Source organism: Alosa sapidissima, unplaced genomic scaffold (assembly GCF_018492685.1).
Source record: "Alosa sapidissima isolate fAloSap1 unplaced genomic scaffold, fAloSap1.pri scaffold_258_ctg1, whole genome shotgun sequence".
NCBI classification, from domain to species: Eukaryota; Metazoa; Chordata; class Actinopteri; order Clupeiformes; family Clupeidae; genus Alosa; species Alosa sapidissima.
The window spans coordinates 27,709-48,792 of NW_024582127.1; the positions used below are offsets into that span (position 1 = coordinate 27,709).

General features: G+C 49.2%; 1 protein-coding gene across 1 annotated transcript; it reads right to left on the bottom strand.

Annotated features, from left to right (window-relative positions):
* Nucleotides 1-14,288: 14,288 nt before the first annotated feature.
* LOC121700840 (mucin-2-like) lies at nt 14,289-18,547 on the bottom strand. Its single transcript, XM_042084058.1, has 2 exons — nt 17,550-18,547; nt 14,289-17,492 (listed from the first exon to the last, which is right to left on the bottom strand). The coding sequence occupies exons 1-2, from the start codon at nt 18,392-18,394 to the stop codon at nt 16,484-16,486; spliced, it is 1,854 nt and encodes a 617-aa protein (XP_041939992.1). The 5' UTR covers nt 18,395-18,547; the 3' UTR covers nt 14,289-16,483.
* Between the last annotated feature and the right edge of the window lie 2,537 nt (nt 18,548-21,084).

The following is a 21,084-nucleotide window of genomic DNA, read 5'->3' on the forward strand; positions in this document are numbered from 1 at the left end:
TTGACTTAGCGGGTTTTCACTCTTGGCCCCTTAGTGGCAGTATGGGAGAATGACAGTCTGTTACATTTTCCATCACATACGACTCTTGACTTAGCGGGTTTTCACTCTTGGCCCCTTAGTGGCAGTATGGGAGAATGACAGTCTGTTACATTTTCCATCACATACGAGTCTTGAGTTAGCGCTTTTTCACTCTTGGCCCCTTAGTGGCAGTATGGGAGAATGACAGTCTGTTACATTTTTCATCACATATGAGTCTTGAGTTAGCGCGTATTCACTCTTGGCCCCTTAGTGGCAGTATGGGAGAATGACAGTCTGTTACATTTTTCATCACATATGAGTCTTGAGTTAGCGCCTGGAGGTTTGCTAGGGCCGGAATCATATACGAACCCGCAGGTATACCATGGGTTTGAGATTTTTTCGGCTCTGCTTAAGGCTTTAACCCTTGCGAGGTTAGCTTAAGTGGGGCACAGTGCACCAGTACTTATCGGTGCTTAAGCCTGGTTGTCCGTGGGGGGGGTGGTACCCAGAGGGGGGGGGCGTTTGCCACTTTGTGTTGCGGGCTTAGCATAGAGGGTGTTAGCTAGTTTGATTAGCGTGTTTATTTTGGGTTAAGTTTAGGAGTAGGATACAGGGTAATGCTCCCAGGCTCACACACACGCGCGCAGGGGACAGAGAGGAGTCTTTGGAGCCTCTGTGAGCAGCTGCAGCCTGTGTGAGAACACGCACTGTCTCCTAGGCCTCTCTGTGCCTCTCCAAGCGTCAGGGCTCAAACCAGAGGTCAAGCTGTAGCTAGGAGGCCTCTGACAAGGCCTCGGCCTAAGTTTGGGCCTCTGTGAGTAGCCGCAGCCCGTGTGAGCACAAGCACTCTTCCCCAAGCCTCTCCAAGCATCAGGGGTCAAGTCAGAGGTCAGCAGTAGCTAGTAGGCCTCTCACAAGGCCTCAGCCTAAGCTGGAGGATTGGGTTAGATTGTAAATTAATTTTGGGAGAACAGAGTCTAGGCTGTGCTAGCTGTGGAAAAGGGGATAGGGAAGAGGTTGGGCCTCTGTTCGTGTATTAATCGGGGTTAAGTTTAGATGTAGGATACAGGGTAATGCTCCCAGGCTCACACACACGCGCGCAGGGGACAGAGAGGAGTCTTTGGAGCCTCTGTGAGCAGCTGGGGCCTGTGGGTGGGTGTGTGTGTGTGTAGGGGTGCTGCAGTGAGAATGACAGTCTGTTACATTTTCCATCACATACGACTCTTGACTTAGCGGGTTTTCACTCTTGGCCCCTTAGTGGCAGTATGGGAGAATGACAGTCTGTTACATTTTCCATCACATACGACTCTTGACTTAGCGGGTTTTCACTCTTGGCCCCTTAGTGGCAGTATGGGAGAATGACAGTCTGTTACATTTTCCATCACATACGAGTCTTGAGTTAGCGCTTTTTCAGTCTTGGCCCCTTAGTGGCAGTATGGGAGAATGACAGTCTGTTACATGTTCATCACATATGACTCTTGAGTTAGCGCCTGGAGGTTTGCTAGGGCCGGAATCATATACGAACCCGCAGGTATACCATGGGTTTGAGATTTTTTCGGCTCTGCTTAAGGCTTTAACCCTTGCGAGGTTAGCTTAAGTGGGGCACAGTGCACCAGTACTTATCGGTGCTTAAGCCTGGTTGTCCGTGGGGGGGGTGGTACCCAGAGGGGGGGGGCGTTTGCCACTTTGTGTTGCGGGCTTAGCATAGAGGGTGTTAGCTAGTTTGATTAGCGTGTTTAATTTGGGTTAAGTTTAGGAGTAGGATACAGGGTAATGCTCCCAGGCTCACACACACGCGCGCAGGGGACAGAGAGGAGTCTTTGGAGCCTCTGTGAGCAGCTGCGGCCTGTGTGAGAACACGCACTGTCTCCTAGGCCTCTCTGTGCCTCTCCGAGCGTCAGGGCTCAAAGCAGAGGTCAAGCTGTAGCTAGTAGGCCTCTGACAAGGCCTCGGCCTAAGTTTGGGCCTCTGTGAGTAGCCGCAGCCCGTGTGAGCACAAGCACTCTTCCCCAAGCCTCTCCAAGCATCAGGGGTCAAGTCAGAGGTCAGCAGTAGCTAGTAGGCCTCTCACAAGGCCTCAGCCTAAGCTGGAGGATTGGGTTAGATTGTAAATTAATTTTGGGAGAACAGAGTCTAGGTTGTGCTAGCTGTGGAAAAGGGGATAGGGAAGAGGTTGGGCCTCTGTTCGTGTATTAATCGGGGTTAAGTTTAGATGTAGGATACAGGGTAATGCTCCCAGGCTCACACACACGCGCGCAGGGGACAGAGAGGAGTCTTTGGAGCCTCTGTGAGCAGCTGGGGCCTGTGGGTGGGTGTGTGTGTGTGTATGGGTGCTGCAGTGGGTATAGCACAGCATCTAGGCCCAACTTTAATAATAATAATGTAATAATAATAATAAGTCGGGGCCTCTCTGAGCAGCTGGAGCCTCTCTGAGCAACAGGCCCCTCTCACTGTCCCTCTCTATCACCTGCGCGCGCGTGCGTGCGCGTGTGTGGCTGTGCTTGGTGGGGGGGGTCTAGCGCAGCTCTCTGTGTCTCTCCCTGCTCCTAGGCCCGAGTTGAGCCCGTCTGAGCACAAGCACTCATCCCCAGGCCTCTCCCGGCCCGTCCCGTCACAGTAGCTAGTAGGCCTCTCACAAGGCCTTAGCCTAAGCTAATGTGTGTGTGTTTGGGGGGGGGTGGGGGAGGGGGCGCTCAGGATCGGGTGAGATTCTAGATTAATTTTGACGCTCCGGACGCAACGCCGCCACCCCCGTCTCGCTGTGACCTTGCGTCGCGGAGATAGGCGGTTGGCTAGGGCCGGAATCGTATGTGAATCCGCAGCTAGCGTGACATGTTCATCACATACGACTCTTGACTTAGCGGGTTTTCACTCTTGGCCCCTTAGTGGCAGTATGGGAGAATGACAGTCTGTTACATTTTCCATCACATACGACTCTTGACTTAGCGGGTTTTCACTCTTGGCCCCTTAGTGGCAGTATGGGAGAATGACAGTCTGTTACATTTTCCATCACATACGAGTCTTGAGTTAGCGCTTTTTCACTCTTGGCCCCTTAGTGGCAGTATGGGAGAATGACAGTCTGTTACATTTTTCATCACATATGAGTCTTGAGTTAGCGCGTATTCACTCTTGGCCCCTTAGTGGCAGTATGGGAGAATGACAGTCTGTTACATTTTTCATCACATATGAGTCTTGAGTTAGCGCCTGGAGGTTTGCTAGGGCCGGAATCATATACGAACCCGCAGGTATACCATGGGTTTGAGATTTTTTCGGCTCTGCTTAAGGCTTTAACCCTTGCGAGGTTAGCTTAAGTGGGGCACAGTGCACCAGTACTTATCGGTGCTTAAGCCTGGTTGTCCGTGGGGGGGGTGGTACCCAGAGGGGGGGGGCGTTTGCCACTTTGTGTTGCGGGCTTAGCATAGAGGGTGTTAGCTAGTTTGATTAGCGTGTTTATTTTGGGTTAAGTTTAGGAGTAGGATACAGGGTAATGCTCCCAGGCTCACACACACGCGCGCAGGGGACAGAGAGGAGTCTTTGGAGCCTCTGTGAGCAGCTGCAGCCTGTGTGAGAACACGCACTGTCTCCTAGGCCTCTCTGTGCCTCTCCAAGCGTCAGGGCTCAAACCAGAGGTCAAGCTGTAGCTAGGAGGCCTCTGACAAGGCCTCGGCCTAAGTTTGGGCCTCTGTGAGTAGCCGCAGCCCGTGTGAGCACAAGCACTCTTCCCCAAGCCTCTCCAAGCATCAGGGGTCAAGTCAGAGGTCAGCAGTAGCTAGTAGGCCTCTCACAAGGCCTCAGCCTAAGCTGGAGGATTGGGTTAGATTGTAAATTAATTTTGGGAGAACAGAGTCTAGGTTGTGCTAGCTGTGGAAAAGGGGATAGGGAAGAGGTTGGGCCTCTGTTCGTGTATTAATCGGGGTTAAGTTTAGATGTAGGATACAGGGTAATGCTCCCAGGCTCACACACACGCGCGCAGGGGACAGAGAGGAGTCTTTGGAGCCTCTGTGAGCAGCTGGGGCCTGTGGGTGGGTGTGTGTGTGTGTAGGGGTGCTGCAGTGGGTATAGCACAGCATCTAGGCCCAACTTTAATAATAATAATTTAATAATAATAATAAGTTGGGGCCTCTCTGAGCAGCTGGAGCCTCTCTGAGCAACAGGCCCCTCTCACTGTCCCTCTCTATCACCTGCGCGCGCGTGCGTGCGTGTGTGTGGCTGTGCTTGGTGGGGGGGGTCTAGCGCAGCTCTCTGTGTCTCTCCCTGCTCCTAGGCCCGAGTTGAGCCCGTCTGAGCACAAGCACTCATCCCCAGGCCTCTCCCGGCCCGTCCCGTCACAGTAGCTAGTAGGCCTCTCACAAGGCCTTAGCCTAAGCTAATGTGTGTGTGTTTGGGGGGGGGTGGGGGAGGGGGCGCTCAGGATCGGGTGAGATTCTAGATTAATTTTGACGCTCCGGACGCAACGCCGCCACCCCCGTCTCGCTGTGACCTTGCGTCGCGGAGATAGGCGGTTGGCTAGGGCCAGAATCGTATGTGAATCCGCAGCTAGCGTGACATGTTCATCACATACGACTCTTGACTTAGCGGGTTTTCACTCTTGGCCCCTTAGTGGCAGTATGGGAGAATGACAGTCTGTTACATTTTCCATCACATACGACTCTTGACTTAGCGGGTTTTCACTCTTGGCCCCTTAGTGGCAGTATGGGAGAATGACAGTCTGTTACATTTTTCATCACATATGAGTCTTGAGTTAGCGCGTATTCACTCTTGGCCCCTTAGTGGCAGTATGGGAGAATGACAGTCTGTTACATTTTCCATCACATACGAGTCTTGAGTTAGCGCTTTTTCACTCTTGGCCCCTTAGTGGCAGTATGGGAGAATGACAGTCTGTTACATTTTTCATCACATATGAGTCTTGAGTTAGCGCGTATTCACTCTTGGCCCCTTAGTGGCAGTATGGGAGAATGACAGTCTGTTACATTTTTCATCACATATGAGTCTTGAGTTAGCGCGTATTCACTCTTGGCCCCTTAGTGGCAGTATGGGAGAATGACAGTCTGTTACATTTTCCATCACATACGAGTCTTGAGTTAGCGCTTTTTCACTCTTGGCCCCTTAGTGGCAGTATGGGAGAATGACAGTCTGTTACATTTTCCATCACATACGAGTCTTGAGTTAGCGCTTTTTCAGTCTTGGCCCCTTAGTGGCAGTATGGGAGAATGACAGTCTGTTACATGTTCATCACATATGACTCTTGAGTTAGCGCCTGGAGGTTTGCTAGGGCCGGAATCATATACGAACCCGCAGGTATACCATGGGTTTGAGATTTTTTCGGCTCTGCTTAAGGCTTTAACCCTTGCGAGGTTAGCTTAAGTGGGGCACAGTGCACCAGTACTTATCGGTGCTTAAGCCTGGTTGTCCGTGGGGGGGGTGGTACCCAGAGGGGGGGGGCGTTTGCCACTTTGTGTTGCGGGCTTAGCATAGAGGGTGTTAGCTAGTTTGATTAGCGTGTTTAATTTGGGTTAAGTTTAGGAGTAGGATACAGGGTAATGCTCCCAGGCTCACACACACGCGCGCAGGGGACAGAGAGGAGTCTTTGGAGCCTCTGTGAGCAGCTGGGGCCTGTGGGTGGGTGTGTGTGTGTGTAGGGGTGCTGCAGTGGGTATAGCACAGCATCTAGGCCCAAGCATCTAGGCACAGCATCTAGGCCCAACTTTAATAATAATAATGTAATAATAATAATAAGTTGGGGCCTCTCTGAGCAGCTGGAGCCTCTCTGAGCAACAGGCCCCTCTCACTGTCCCTCTCTATCACCTGCGCGCGCGTGTGTGCGTGTGTGTGGCTGTGCTTGGTGGGGGGGGGTCTAGCGCAGCTCTCTGTGTCTCTCCCTGCTCCTAGGCCCAAGTTGAGCCCGTCTGAGCACAAGCACTCATCCCCAGGCCTCTCCCGGCCCGTCCGATCACAGTAGCTAGTAGGCCTCTCACAAGGCCTTAGCTTAAGCTAATGTGTGTGTGTTTGGGGGGGAGGGGGGGGGGGCGCTCAGGATCGGGTGAGATTCTAGATTAATTTTGACGCACCGGACGCAATGCCGCCATCCCCGTCTCGCTGTGACCTTGCGTCGCGGAGCTAGGAGGTTTGCTAGGGCCGGAATCATATACGAACCCGCAGGTATACCATGGGTTTGAGATTTTTTCGGCTCTGCTTAAGGCTTTAACCCTTGCGAGGTTAGCTTAAGTGGGGCACAGTGCACCAGTACTTATCGGTGCTTAAGCCTGGTTGTCCGTGGGGGGGGGTGGTACCCAGAGGGGGGGGGCGTTTGCCACTTTGTGTTGCGGGCTTAGCATAGAGGGTGTTAGCTAGTTTGATTAGCGTGTTTATTTTGGGTTAAGTTTAGGAGTAGGATACAGGGTAATGCTCCCAGGCTCACACACACGCGCGCAGGGGACAGAGAGGAGTCTTTGGAGCCTCTGTGAGCAGCTGCGGCCTGTGTGAGAACACGCACTGTCTCCTAGGCCTCTCTGTGCCTCTCCGAGCGTCAGGGCTCAAACCAGAGGTCAAGCTGTAGCTAGTAGGCCTCTGACAAGGCCTCGGCCTAAGTTTGGGCCTCTGTGAGTAGCCGCAGCCCGTGTGAGCACAAGCACTCTTCCCCAAGCCTCTCCAAGCATCAGGGGTCAAGTCAGAGGTCAGCAGTAGCTAGTAGGCCTCTCACAAGGCCTCAGCCTAAGCTGGAGGATTGGGTTAGATTGTAAATTAATTTTGGGAGAACAGAGTCTAGGTTGTGCTAGCTGTGGAAAAGGGGATAGGGAAGAGGTTGGGCCTCTGTTCGTGTATTAATCGGGGTTAAGTTTAGATGTAGGATACAGGGTAATGCTCCCAGGCTCACACACACGCGCGCAGGGGACAGAGAGGAGTCTTTGGAGCCTCTGTGAGCAGCTGGGGCCTGTGGGTGGGTGTGTGTGTGTGTAGGGGTGCTGCAGTGGGTATAGCACAGCATCTAGGCCCAACTTTAATAATAATAATGTAATAATAATAATAAGTTGGGGCCTCTCTGAGCAGCTGGAGCCTCTCTGAGCAACAGGCCCCTCTCACTGTCCCTCTCTATCACCTGCGCGCGCGTGCGTGCGTGTGTGTGGCTGTGCTTGGTGGGGGGGGTCTAGCGCAGCTCTCTGTGTCTCTCCCTGCTCCTAGGCCCGAGTTGAGCCCGTCTGAGCACAAGCACTCATCCCCAGGCCTCTCCCGGCCCGTCCCGTCACAGTAGCTAGTAGGCCTCTCACAAGGCCTTAGCCTAAGCTAATGTGTGTGTGTTTGGGGGGGGGTGGGGGAGGGGGCGCTCAGGATCGGGTGAGATTCTAGATTAATTTTGACGCTCCGGACGCAACGCCGCCACCCCCGTCTCGCTGTGACCTTGCGTCGCGGAGATAGGCGGTTGGCTAGGGCCAGAATCGTATGTGAATCCGCAGCTAGCGTGACATGTTCATCACATACGACTCTTGACTTAGCGGGTTTTCACTCTTGGCCCCTTAGTGGCAGTATGGGAGAATGACAGTCTGTTACATTTTCCATCACATACGACTCTTGACTTAGCGGGTTTTCACTCTTGGCCCCTTAGTGGCAGTATGGGAGAATGACAGTCTGTTACATTTTTCATCACATATGAGTCTTGAGTTAGCGCGTATTCACTCTTGGCCCCTTAGTGGCAGTATGGGAGAATGACAGTCTGTTACATTTTCCATCACATACGAGTCTTGAGTTAGCGCTTTTTCACTCTTGGCCCCTTAGTGGCAGTATGGGAGAATGACAGTCTGTTACATTTTTCATCACATATGAGTCTTGAGTTAGCGCGTATTCACTCTTGGCCCCTTAGTGGCAGTATGGGAGAATGACAGTCTGTTACATTTTTCATCACATATGAGTCTTGAGTTAGCGCGTATTCACTCTTGGCCCCTTAGTGGCAGTATGGGAGAATGACAGTCTGTTACATTTTCCATCACATACGAGTCTTGAGTTAGCGCTTTTTCACTCTTGGCCCCTTAGTGGCAGTATGGGAGAATGACAGTCTGTTACATTTTCCATCACATACGAGTCTTGAGTTAGCGCTTTTTCAGTCTTGGCCCCTTAGTGGCAGTATGGGAGAATGACAGTCTGTTACATGTTCATCACATATGACTCTTGAGTTAGCGCCTGGAGGTTTGCTAGGGCCGGAATCATATACGAACCCGCAGGTATACCATGGGTTTGAGATTTTTTCGGCTCTGCTTAAGGCTTTAACCCTTGCGAGGTTAGCTTAAGTGGGGCACAGTGCACCAGTACTTATCGGTGCTTAAGCCTGGTTGTCCGTGGGGGGGGTGGTACCCAGAGGGGGGGGGCGTTTGCCACTTTGTGTTGCGGGCTTAGCATAGAGGGTGTTAGCTAGTTTGATTAGCGTGTTTAATTTGGGTTAAGTTTAGGAGTAGGATACAGGGTAATGCTCCCAGGCTCACACACACGCGCGCAGGGGACAGAGAGGAGTCTTTGGAGCCTCTGTGAGCAGCTGGGGCCTGTGGGTGGGTGTGTGTGTGTGTAGGGGTGCTGCAGTGGGTATAGCACAGCATCTAGGCCCAAGCATCTAGGCACAGCATCTAGGCCCAACTTTAATAATAATAATGTAATAATAATAATAAGTTGGGGCCTCTCTGAGCAGCTGGAGCCTCTCTGAGCAACAGGCCCCTCTCACTGTCCCTCTCTATCACCTGCGCGCGCGTGTGTGCGTGTGTGTGGCTGTGCTTGGTGGGGGGGGGTCTAGCGCAGCTCTCTGTGTCTCTCCCTGCTCCTAGGCCCAAGTTGAGCCCGTCTGAGCACAAGCACTCATCCCCAGGCCTCTCCCGGCCCGTCCGATCACAGTAGCTAGTAGGCCTCTCACAAGGCCTTAGCTTAAGCTAATGTGTGTGTGTTTGGGGGGGAGGGGGGGGGGGCGCTCAGGATCGGGTGAGATTCTAGATTAATTTTGACGCACCGGACGCAATGCCGCCATCCCCGTCTCGCTGTGACCTTGCGTCGCGGAGCTAGGAGGTTTGCTAGGGCCGGAATCATATACGAACCCGCAGGTATACCATGGGTTTGAGATTTTTTCGGCTCTGCTTAAGGCTTTAACCCTTGCGAGGTTAGCTTAAGTGGGGCACAGTGCACCAGTACTTATCGGTGCTTAAGCCTGGTTGTCCGTGGGGGGGGTGGTACCCAGAGGGGGGGGGCGTTTGCCACTTTGTGTTGCGGGCTTAGCATAGAGGGTGTTAGCTAGTTTGATTAGCGTGTTTATTTTGGGTTAAGTTTAGGAGTAGGATACAGGGTAATGCTCCCAGGCTCACACACACGCGCGCAGGGGACAGAGAGGAGTCTTTGGAGCCTCTGTGAGCAGCTGCGGCCTGTGTGAGAACACGCACTGTCTCCTAGGCCTCTCTGTGCCTCTCCGAGCGTCAGGGCTCAAACCAGAGGTCAAGCTGTAGCTAGTAGGCCTCTGACAAGGCCTCGGCCTAAGTTTGGGCCTCTGTGAGTAGCCGCAGCCCGTGTGAGCACAAGCACTCTTCCCCAAGCCTCTCCAAGCATCAGGGGTCAAGTCAGAGGTCAGCAGTAGCTAGTAGGCCTCTCACAAGGCCTCAGCCTAAGCTGGAGGATTGGGTTAGATTGTAAATTAATTTTGGGAGAACAGAGTCTAGGTTGTGCTAGCTGTGGAAAAGGGGATAGGGAAGAGGTTGGGCCTCTGTTCGTGTATTAATCGGGGTTAAGTTTAGATGTAGGATACAGGGTAATGCTCCCAGGCTCACACACACGCGCGCAGGGGACAGAGAGGAGTCTTTGGAGCCTCTGTGAGCAGCTGGGGCCTGTGGGTGGGTGTGTGTGTGTGTAGGGGTGCTGCAGTGGGTATAGCACAGCATCTAGGCCCAACTTTAATAATAATAATGTAATAATAATAATAAGTTGGGGCCTCTCTGAGCAGCTGGAGCCTCTCTGAGCAACAGGCCCCTCTCACTGTCCCTCTCTATCACCTGCGCGCGCGTGCGTGCGTGTGTGTGGCTGTGCTTGGTGGGGGGGGTCTAGCGCAGCTCTCTGTGTCTCTCCCTGCTCCTAGGCCCGAGTTGAGCCCGTCTGAGCACAAGCACTCATCCCCAGGCCTCTCCCGGCCCGTCCCGTCACAGTAGCTAGTAGGCCTCTCACAAGGCCTTAGCCTAAGCTAATGTGTGTGTGTTTGGGGGGGGGTGGGGGAGGGGGCGCTCAGGATCGGGTGAGATTCTAGATTAATTTTGACGCTCCGGACGCAACGCCGCCACCCCCGTCTCGCTGTGACCTTGCGTCGCGGAGATAGGCGGTTGGCTAGGGCCAGAATCGTATGTGAATCCGCAGCTAGCGTGACATGTTCATCACATACGACTCTTGACTTAGCGGGTTTTCACTCTTGGCCCCTTAGTGGCAGTATGGGAGAATGACAGTCTGTTACATTTTCCATCACATACGACTCTTGACTTAGCGGGTTTTCACTCTTGGCCCCTTAGTGGCAGTATGGGAGAATGACAGTCTGTTACATTTTTCATCACATATGAGTCTTGAGTTAGCGCGTATTCACTCTTGGCCCCTTAGTGGCAGTATGGGAGAATGACAGTCTGTTACATTTTCCATCACATACGAGTCTTGAGTTAGCGCTTTTTCACTCTTGGCCCCTTAGTGGCAGTATGGGAGAATGACAGTCTGTTACATTTTTCATCACATATGAGTCTTGAGTTAGCGCGTATTCACTCTTGGCCCCTTAGTGGCAGTATGGGAGAATGACAGTCTGTTACATTTTTCATCACATATGAGTCTTGAGTTAGCGCGTATTCACTCTTGGCCCCTTAGTGGCAGTATGGGAGAATGACAGTCTGTTACATTTTCCATCACATACGAGTCTTGAGTTAGCGCTTTTTCACTCTTGGCCCCTTAGTGGCAGTATGGGAGAATGACAGTCTGTTACATTTTCCATCACATACGAGTCTTGAGTTAGCGCTTTTTCAGTCTTGGCCCCTTAGTGGCAGTATGGGAGAATGACAGTCTGTTACATGTTCATCACATATGACTCTTGAGTTAGCGCCTGGAGGTTTGCTAGGGCCGGAATCATATACGAACCCGCAGGTATACCATGGGTTTGAGATTTTTTCGGCTCTGCTTAAGGCTTTAACCCTTGCGAGGTTAGCTTAAGTGGGGCACAGTGCACCAGTACTTATCGGTGCTTAAGCCTGGTTGTCCGTGGGGGGGGTGGTACCCAGAGGGGGGGGGCGTTTGCCACTTTGTGTTGCGGGCTTAGCATAGAGGGTGTTAGCTAGTTTGATTAGCGTGTTTAATTTGGGTTAAGTTTAGGAGTAGGATACAGGGTAATGCTCCCAGGCTCACACACACGCGCGCAGGGGACAGAGAGGAGTCTTTGGAGCCTCTGTGAGCAGCTGGGGCCTGTGGGTGGGTGTGTGTGTGTGTAGGGGTGCTGCAGTGGGTATAGCACAGCATCTAGGCCCAAGCATCTAGGCACAGCATCTAGGCCCAACTTTAATAATAATAATGTAATAATAATAATAAGTTGGGGCCTCTCTGAGCAGCTGGAGCCTCTCTGAGCAACAGGCCCCTCTCACTGTCCCTCTCTATCACCTGCGCGCGCGTGTGTGCGTGTGTGTGGCTGTGCTTGGTGGGGGGGGGTCTAGCGCAGCTCTCTGTGTCTCTCCCTGCTCCTAGGGTTAGGGTTAGGGTTAGGGTTAGGGTTAGGGTTAGGGTTAGGGTATAGGGCAAAAAACGAACTTTCTCCAAGCTTGGAGAAGACTAGGGGCTTGAATAACTCAGGATAGGAAGATGATAGAGACTTGACACTCATATATGTTATAGATCTCATCGAGATCTTTCATATGAGACCACTCTCGACTTCCTCCGATAACCGGAAGTCTGTGTAAAACCGGAAATAAACATTAAAATCCTTATATCTCGAGAACGGAAGGTCGTAGAGACATGGGGACAAGTTCCCCGGCTTCCTCGTGGCCGGTTTTGGGGAGGCGGAAAAGAAAATATTTGACCTATGACCTTTCGTTCGGAAGTTATAGCCGTTTTTAGTTTCCCCATTGAAATGAATGGGAAAAATCAAAAATTCTTCTAAGTCCAAAGTGGGTTTTGAAAAAAGTTCCCCCAGAAAGTGTATAGGAGTACGTTTCAGATGATTCTGAGTCGAATGGCATACCTTTGTAGTGAACTTTTTTTTTTTCCTAACAAATTTTTTTTACTGTTTGAGTGGATAGATCTTTGAAAATGACTTACTGTTGCACCCCTCCATTTCGCCACTAGGGGTAGGGTTCGGGAGTTATGAAAGAAAATGTGTTTGAATGGAAACCCAATGGAAATATGTTGGACGAATGGTTAGGGTTAGGACAAGGGTATGATAGGGGGTAATAGCCACAAGTGCACCGGGGTGCAGTTGGTTAGGGTTAGGGTTAGGGTTAGGGTTAGGGTTAGGGTTAGGGGTATAGGGCAAAAAACGAACTTTCTCCAAGCTTGGAGAAGACTAGGGGCTTGAATAACTCAGGATAGGAAGATGATAGAGACTTGACACTCATATATGTTATAGATCTCATCGAGATCTTTCATATGAGACCACTCTCGACTTCCTCCGATAACCGGAAGTCTGTGTAAAACCGGAAATAAACATTAAAATCCTTATATCTCGAGAACGGAAGGTCGTAGAGACATGGGGACAAGTTCCCCGGCTTCCTCGTGGCCGGTTTTGGGGAGGCGGAAAAGAAAATATTTGACCTATGACCTTTCGTTCGGAAGTTATAGCCGTTTTTAGTTTCCCCATTGAAATGAATGGGAAAAATCAAAAATTCTTCTAAGTCCAAAGTGGGTTTTGAAAAAAGTTCCCCCAGAAAGTGTATAGGAGTACGTTTCAGATGATTCTGAGTCGAATGGCATACCTTTGTAGTGAACTTTTTTTTTTTCCTAACAAATTTTTTTTACTGTTTGAGTGGATAGATCTTTGAAAATGACTTACTGTTGCACCCCTCCATTTCGCCACTAGGGGTAGGGTTCGGGAGTTATGAAAGAAAATGTGTTTGAATGGAAACCCAATGGAAATATGTTGGACGAATGGTTAGGGTTAGGACAAGGGTATGATAGGGGGTAATAGCCACAAGTGCACCGGGGTGCAGTTGGTTAGGGTTAGGGTTAGGGTTAGGGTTAGGGTTAGGGTTAGGGTTAGGTTAGGGGAACATGATATTTGGTGGAGTGGGTGACTGTGAGTGCACTGGCCGATTGGATCCAACCACACCAACAAGGAGGGGAAAGGGTATGAAAAGGTCAACTGTCTGTCTATAAAATAATATAAATATGAAAAATATTTAATAAAGAAATAAGTAAATTAGAAAAGGGAAAAAAAGAAGAAAAATAAATAAACAAACAACTCATGAAGGGTTAGGATAAGGGGTGGGGGGCTGGAGGTTAGGTTGAGGGATGGGGGTTAGGTTTAGGAATGGGGGTGGGGGTTGGGTTTAGGGATAGGGGCTGGGGTTGGCCTAAGGGTTGGGTTAGGGGTTAGGGTTAGGTTAAGGGGCTGGGGTAGGAATGTAGCCAAGTGGCTGAGGGTTAGGTTTAGGGATGGGGTTTAGGGATAGGGGCTGGGGTTGGCCTAGGGGTTAGGGTTAGGTTAAGGGGCTGGGGTAGGAATGTAGCTAAGGGGTGGGGGTTGGGTTTAGGGATGGGGGTTGGGGTTTGGGCGGGGTTAAAACTAGGGAATGGGGCTAAAAGAAAGAGAAAAAGAAAAGAGTAGGTGCAAGAATTGGGGCTGGGAGTAAGGGATAGACTAAAACCAGGAAAAGTGCTATAAGTGCTAGAAATCAAAAAGTGCTATAAGTGCTAAAAATCAAAAGTGTAAAATTCATGATAAACAACCTTTGAAAATAAACACGACACTGCAGAAAATAAAAAGTAAAGACATCTAAATTGTGTAGGTGAAAATGAATAATAAAAAGTAAAAGTCCTGGGTTAGTCTAAGGGAAATGGAAATATGGGGTGAACTGGGGTGGAGAACTTAATAGACTAGAGAGGGGGGGAGGGGGAAAGTATTAGCTAAGGGATAAATAACATATATATATATAAATAAATAAGACAGGACCTGGGAGAAAAGGGGAAGGAAAGATGCAGCTTTATTGAGAAACAGAAGGAAACAGAGGAGTGGATTAATTGAGACCAAGGGGGAAGAAAGTGTGAAGTTTATTTATCCAGCTCCGTTCTGCTCGTTGCCTCTGTGCTCGGGTCCAGCCGGGGTTGCTCTCGAGACCACAAATGCCAAGGTGTGCAGTGCTGTGTTGCTGGAAATGTGTAACTATATGGGTGGTGCGTGAGTTCCTAGAAATGGTGTATAGATGCTGTTTGAGTCTGGTTTTGATTGAGTGACCTGTTTCTCCTATATACTGTAAGTGACATTTATTGCATGTGATGATGTAGACAGCATTTGTGGTGTCTAGTGAGAGGGGTGTGTTAGGGGCAGAAAGGTGTGAGTGAAGGTTAGTGATGAAGTGTTGTGGTTTGAAGAAGGAGTCCTGTGGTGATGGCTTGAGTGGGGGCTTCCTAGAGAAACGTGATCTAATGAGGAGGTCTTGAAGGTTTTTGTTTTTACGGAAGGCTGAGATGAGTCTGTGATGTTGGAAGTGAGTGTGGGAGGACTGAAAGTGAGTGAAGTGTTGTTTGAGAGTGTGGTGCAAATGTGTGGTGGGTTGTGAAAAGGTAGTGACTAGTGGAATGAAAGGTGTGGCAGTGGGGTTGGGGTCAGGAGTGGGGTTGGGGGGGGCCATTATGGTGGGAGGAGAATTAGTGTCTGAGCGAGTGGGAGCAAGAAGGGTCAGGGTGTCTGTTTTAATTTTCCTTAAAAATCTTTTTGAGTAACCACGGGGGCGGAGGGCTCTAAAGAGAATTTCTATCGCTTCCTGGAGGTCTGTGGGAAAAGTGCAGATACGGTGGAAACGAATGATTTGAGATTTAATGATGCCTCGGAAAGTGTGTTTGGGATGGTAACTGGATTTATGCAAAAGTGCGTGCGTATCAGTGGGTTTGAAGAAAATTTTAGTACTGAGGGAACTATGTGTTGGAGTGGATGGTGTAAGAAAAAGTGTGGTGTCCAGGAAATTAACTGAGTGAAGGTCAATTGTGGATTTCAGTTTAATTGTAGTGTGGTGCGTGTTGAGTATGTTCATAAAGTCAGTGAATTGGTCTAGTGTGTGAGTCCAGGCGCCGATGATATCATCCAGGAAGCGATAGAAAAAGAGGGGTTTCAGGGGACATTTGGCTAAGGCTTCTTGCTCCCACTCGCTCATAAAGATGTTGGCATATGCGGGGGCGAATCTCTGGCCCATGGCAGTTCCATGGATTTGTAAAAACAGTTTGTCGTCGAATTCAAAGTCGTTATGGGTTAAGCAGATTTCTAAAAGTTGAAGTAAAGTATTGTCCGGGCGTGTGGGATCTGGAAATTGAGTAAACTTGTGCTGTACTGCTTGAAGGCCTGAGATGGTGTCTATGTTTGTATAGAGACTGTCAACATCGATGGTGAACAGGTAAGTATGGTTGGGAACTGCCATGGGCCGGATTTTATGTATGAAATCATATGTGTCTTGTATGTATGTGGGGTGTTTAGTGGAGAGGGGATTAAGAAAGTGATCTATGAAAAAAGAAATGTTGTAAGTGGTGGAACTACAATCTGACACTATAGGTCTACCAGGAGGGACTGCGAAGGGAATTGTCCATGAGTCAGGTGGCTTGTGGATTTTGGGGAGAAGATAAAAGGCACGGGGTCTGGGTTGGTCTGGTCCGATCAGGAAATCAAATTGTTTTTTGGTTATGGAATGATTGGTATATAGTGAGAGGACCAGATTGCGAACTTTTTCTTGTGCTTTGGGTTGAAGGGATTGAGTGATGGGTTTGTAATGGAGTGGGTTGGAAAGTTGCCTGTTGGCTTCTAGGAGGTATTGGTGAGTGTCTAGAATAACTATTTTGGAACCCTTGTCGGCTGGTTTAATGATGATGTTTGGGTTGTGGCAAAGTTGGAAAATTGCTCTTTTTTCTGCTGGGGAGATGTTGGGGTGGCTGGAGTCAAAAGGGCGGGAGAGATAGGTGGACAGGGAATGGAGATCTTGTCTAATAAGGGTACGTAGTCTCCCATCCACCTGGGAAGAGTCAGGTTCCCAGGTGGAGGGGAGAGTGAAGGGGACGGGCTCACGGTGGGGTTTGTGTTTAAAATGATCATGTAATTTCAAGCGTCTATGATAACCATGGATGTCCCTTCGCAGTCCCTCCCGGTCCTGGCTGGTAGGTGTGGGAATAAAAGAAAGACCTTTTTCTAGAAGTGCAGTTTGTACAGGGGAGAGAATAAGGGACTTGGACAAGTTGAGGATGAGGGAGTCAGTGTGAGGTGAAGTGTGATTCAGGGTGTGTGAGGGTGTGTCCTGATTTAGGGTCTGTGAAAGGTTAAATTTAGTTGTGTGCACCAGAAGTGGAGGATTTTGGAAGCCACTTCTGGGGTCCAGTGGATGTGATCAAGTGTGGTGGAAAATTGATCTGCTGGAAGTGGTTGGAGGTGGGGGAGGTGGGTGGTGATGTAGCGGTTAATCTCGGTGAGATTGTATTTGTAGTGTGGGTGAATAGAGGGGGAAAAGTTGATGACCGGGACATAAATGTTGGCGTTGGGGAAAACTTTGGTGGCCAACTTAAACATTTTGTTAAGTTGTTTGTTGGTGGTGGCCTTAGCATTGTGTTCTCTGTTGTTGGTACCCACCGACAGGACTAACAGCTCAACGGCTTCTTGTGGGGAAGTTTTCTCAAGTAACCGGTTCATGTGGTTGGCTGTGGCACCTGGATAGCTGTCTATCTGTATGTTGGGATATGGATGAGGGGGAATACGGGCCAGATTGGAATCGCCTATGAATAATATGGGTTTGTTAGGTCTGATGTGCCACTCCTGAAGTCTATTGTTGGACCATTTGTGATAGGTAGGAGAGAAGAGGGGGAGAGAGAGAAGTGGGACTGTAGGAGTCCGAAGAAGAGGGGGCCTAGGGGACAGGGGTTGTGTAGAGTGTGGTGTAGGTGAGGGTTTGTGTAGAGGTAGGGGGGAGGGAGTAGGAGCCCCAGACAGTTCTACACCTGTGGAGGTGGAGGGCTCAGCATTGGGTTTTGTAAGCTGGTTAGCTTTTTTGTTTCCCTTGCTCATCATCACCCTTGATGGTTTGGACTGTCCTGGGTCTACCCCTCCCACTTGGGTGGAACCTGGTGGAGAGAGACATGGTGTTATATCCTGTGGAACCAAATGTGTTATGAGGTGGTTAGCCTGGGTGGTGTTAGTGATGGCCGTGTTAGGGCGTTGGGTGATTGTGGGCTGACTGTTATAAGTGTGAGTGACAAGGGCTGTAACCTGTATGGTGGGTCTGTTTTTGGGTGGTGTAAGGGTAGGGGAGACCGGGAGAGTGTCAGTAGGGTGGGTGTTAGTGGGTGTAGGGTTAGAGTTAGTAAGAGGGTTTGGGGTGTCAATGGGAGAAGTGTCTATGGGTGTGGGAGTAGTGGGGGGATTTTTGGTGTGGTGTTGTGCGTTCTGAGTGGTGTGTGTGGTGTTGGGTGGGTGTTGATGGTCATCAGTATCTGAGAGTGTATCTGTCAGGTCAGGTGTGTTGATGGTAAAAGTGACCTGCTGTAAGTCAATGGAAGTGGAGAGTGAAGGGATGGATGGGGTGGTAAGTGTAAGTGTGGGATGTGGCATAACTCCCAAGTCCTGTTTAGGAGGGGGAGTAGGGGCCCTAGTGGGTGCAGGAAGAGGAGGGAATTCAGTGAGAAAAGAGGGGTCAGAAGAGTGAGTGGGTGTGGGGGGGTCCCTAGGAGTGGGGGTAGTAGTATGGGGAGGGGGGGTGGTGTGTGTTGGTGTTGTGTGGGGGGAAGACTGAGGGTTGAGAAGCCGTTGAACTGTCTGTAAGGTAGTGGGTGACAGGCGAGTATGGTACCTCTTTCTGGCCCAGCCACTGGCAATCTGAAATGCCAGTGTATTGAAAGGGGAAGGGGTGGAAGTCAGTAGTGTAAGTTGTGTGTTATAGTGTTCCAGAAGGATGTCCATGTTGTGTTGCATCCAGTCTGATGTGTTCTGGTTGAGTAGTGTGCGTGTATGTTGAGTGGGTAGTGCTGGTTTAATGAATTGTGTAAGTTTGGCTACTTGTCTGGTCATACCTGTGGGGAAGAGGCCTGTCTGGAGTGCATGTGAAATTATGTGTTGGTGGTGAGTGACTTGAATCAGTTTGAAGTAGTGTTTGGATTGTTGTCGGGTGAGGGGATCTGGAGGTTGTGTGAGAGGACGTGTGTAGGGTCTGTTGAATGAGGCCATGTTGTATGTGTAATGTAGTGAGTGAGTGGAAGTGAATGTATGGAAGTCAATGTATGGAGTTGTGTAGTGTAGGGAGAAGAAAAGAACGAAAACAAAACCAAAAAACCAAAAATAAAAAATGGGGGGGGCAAATATGTTGGAGGGGGGGAAAAAAGAAATGGGGGCAGCTGGCTAGAGAGGAGCAAAACGGTAAAAGCCAACCTTACAGAAATTAACCAACACTAAAAACAAACAACTGAAAAGATAAAAGCCCTTACCTGTAGCGCAGACCTAGGTTCGCATACCTCATGCTTGTGTTGGGTTTGATGTTAAAGATCCACAGAGTAGTGTTCCAGATGGTAGATTGCTCAGGTTACCTCCAAAAGAGTGAGGTTGCAGTCCAAGTTCATGAAAGAGAGCACAGTCTTGACAGCCAGGTGTATAGCAAACAGTCCAGATATGTGCTAGCATGCTAATCCATGTGGTCAGGCAGGTGGATAGGGTAGTCCTCTTACAGTGTTTGTTAAAATTTAAAAGCCAATCTTTATTTCAAATAATTTAAAACCAATTGGATTAACTAGTAAGGAATAAAAGCAGAAATACCGTGTTGCTCCTTGGAAAACTCCTGACGTTTCGGATAACTAATCCTGCATCAGAGGAGAAAGTGCCTAGTGCTGGTGTGTTTGGTATTTCAGTTAGAAATGAGGGGGGGAGTTAGGAAGAGGAAGGGGTTTGTTTCTGGGAAGAAGGGTGTTGGTTGGATGTAGTGTGAGTCAATCTAAATGAGAGTATGTGGCTGTCTGTGATTGGGGCATTTGAAATTGGTCTGCAAATGGAGGGAAGCTAAGGTGGTTGGGAATTGTAGTTCTAAGTGTAAAAAGTGAAGTTGAGGTAGAGTGTAAAGGCTCTACTTAAGAGGTCCTCAGGGGTGTAGTGGCTAAGAGGCCAGACTGGAAGGGAGAAGGGCACAGGTTCGAGGCCCGTCTGACCTAGGGTTAGGGTTAGGGTTAGGGTTAGGGTTAGGAGCACATGCTAACGAATGTGTAGAAATTGTGGAGTTTTTGGTGGGAATTGTGGAGTTTTTTGCAGCTTTTTGGGAATATTTTCATTTTTTTCAATGTGCGCGAATGGTCGCTAACGTAATGCGTCACCTCCATTCATTTTCAATGGGAACTCATAACATGACGTGGAAATTTCGGAAAAGCCACAATTTTATTCAAGTGCTCATAAATAATAGACAAAATTTTTTAGATGAATTATTTTTTTCAGAATATTTTTTTTAGTTGATTTTCTAAGTATCACGAGAGTTTCAGATTTTTATCTCATATTTTTAACTTTTTGAAAAAATTCAGATGCAATACTGAAAAAAGCCACAAGGTGGAGACATTCCTATGGAGTTTTGAATGAGTAGATATTCTGGAAGGTATGGATCCAAGCAGGAAGTCTCTGAAGAACTTCTGCGGGCTTAGGAGCATCGAAATTCGGGTAAGTATATTCATGAGGTTGGACTTCCACTTCCAACTATTCTGCATGGATCAAAGCAGGAAGTCTCTGAAGAACTTCTGCGGGGTGAGGAGCATCCAAATTAGGGTAAACACCTAGCAGATATTCTGGATGTTATGGGAGTGGATTTTCTGGAAGGTGGACTTACACTTCAAACTCGTGTGCATGGATCTAAGCAAGGACTCTAGCAGTATGTCTGCGGGATTAGGAGCACCCAAGTTAGGGTAAATACCTAGCAGATATTCTGGAAGGTATGGATCAAAGCAGGGACTGTCTACAGAACCTCTGCGGGCTTAGGAGCATAACAATTCGGGTAAGTATATATTCAAGATGGTGGACTTCCACTTCCAACTTTTCTGCATGGATCAAAGCAAGGACTCTAGCAGTATGTCTGCGGGCTTAGGAGCACCCAAGTTAGGGTAAACACCTAGCAGATATTCTGGATGTTATGGGAGTGGATTTTCTGGAAGGTGGACTTACACTTCAAACTCGTGTGCATGGATCTAAGCAAGGACTCTAGCAGTATGTCTGCGGGATTAGGAGCACCCAAGTTAGGGTAAATACCTAGCAGATATTCTGGAAGGTATGGATCAAAGCAGGGACTGTCTACAGAACCTCTGCGGGCTTAGGAGCATAACAATTCGGGTAAGTATATATTCAAGATGGTGGACTTCCACTTCCAACTTTTCTGCATGGATCAAAGCAAGGACTCTAGCAGTATGTCTGCGGGCTTAGGAGCACCCAAGTTAGGGTAAACACCTAGCAGATATTCTGGATGTTATGGGAGTGGATTTTCTGGAAGGTGGACTTACACTTCAAACTCGTGTGCATGGATCTAAGCAAGGACTCTAGCAGTATGTCTGCGGGATTAGGAGCACCCAAGTTAGGGTAAATACCTAGCAGATATTCTGGAAGGTATGGATCAAAGCAGGGACTGTCTACAGAACCTCTGCGGGCTTAGGAGCATAACAATTCGGGTAAGTATATATTCAAGATGGTGGACTTCCACTTCCAACTTTTCTGCATGGATCAAAGCAAGGACTCTAGCAGTATGTCTGCGGGCTTAGGAGCACCCAAGTTAGGGTAAACACCTAGCAGATATTCTGGATGTTATGGGAGTGGATTTTCTGGAAGGTGGACTTACACTTCAAACTCGTGTGCATGGATCTAAGCAAGGACTCTAGCAGTATGTCTGCGGGATTAGGAGC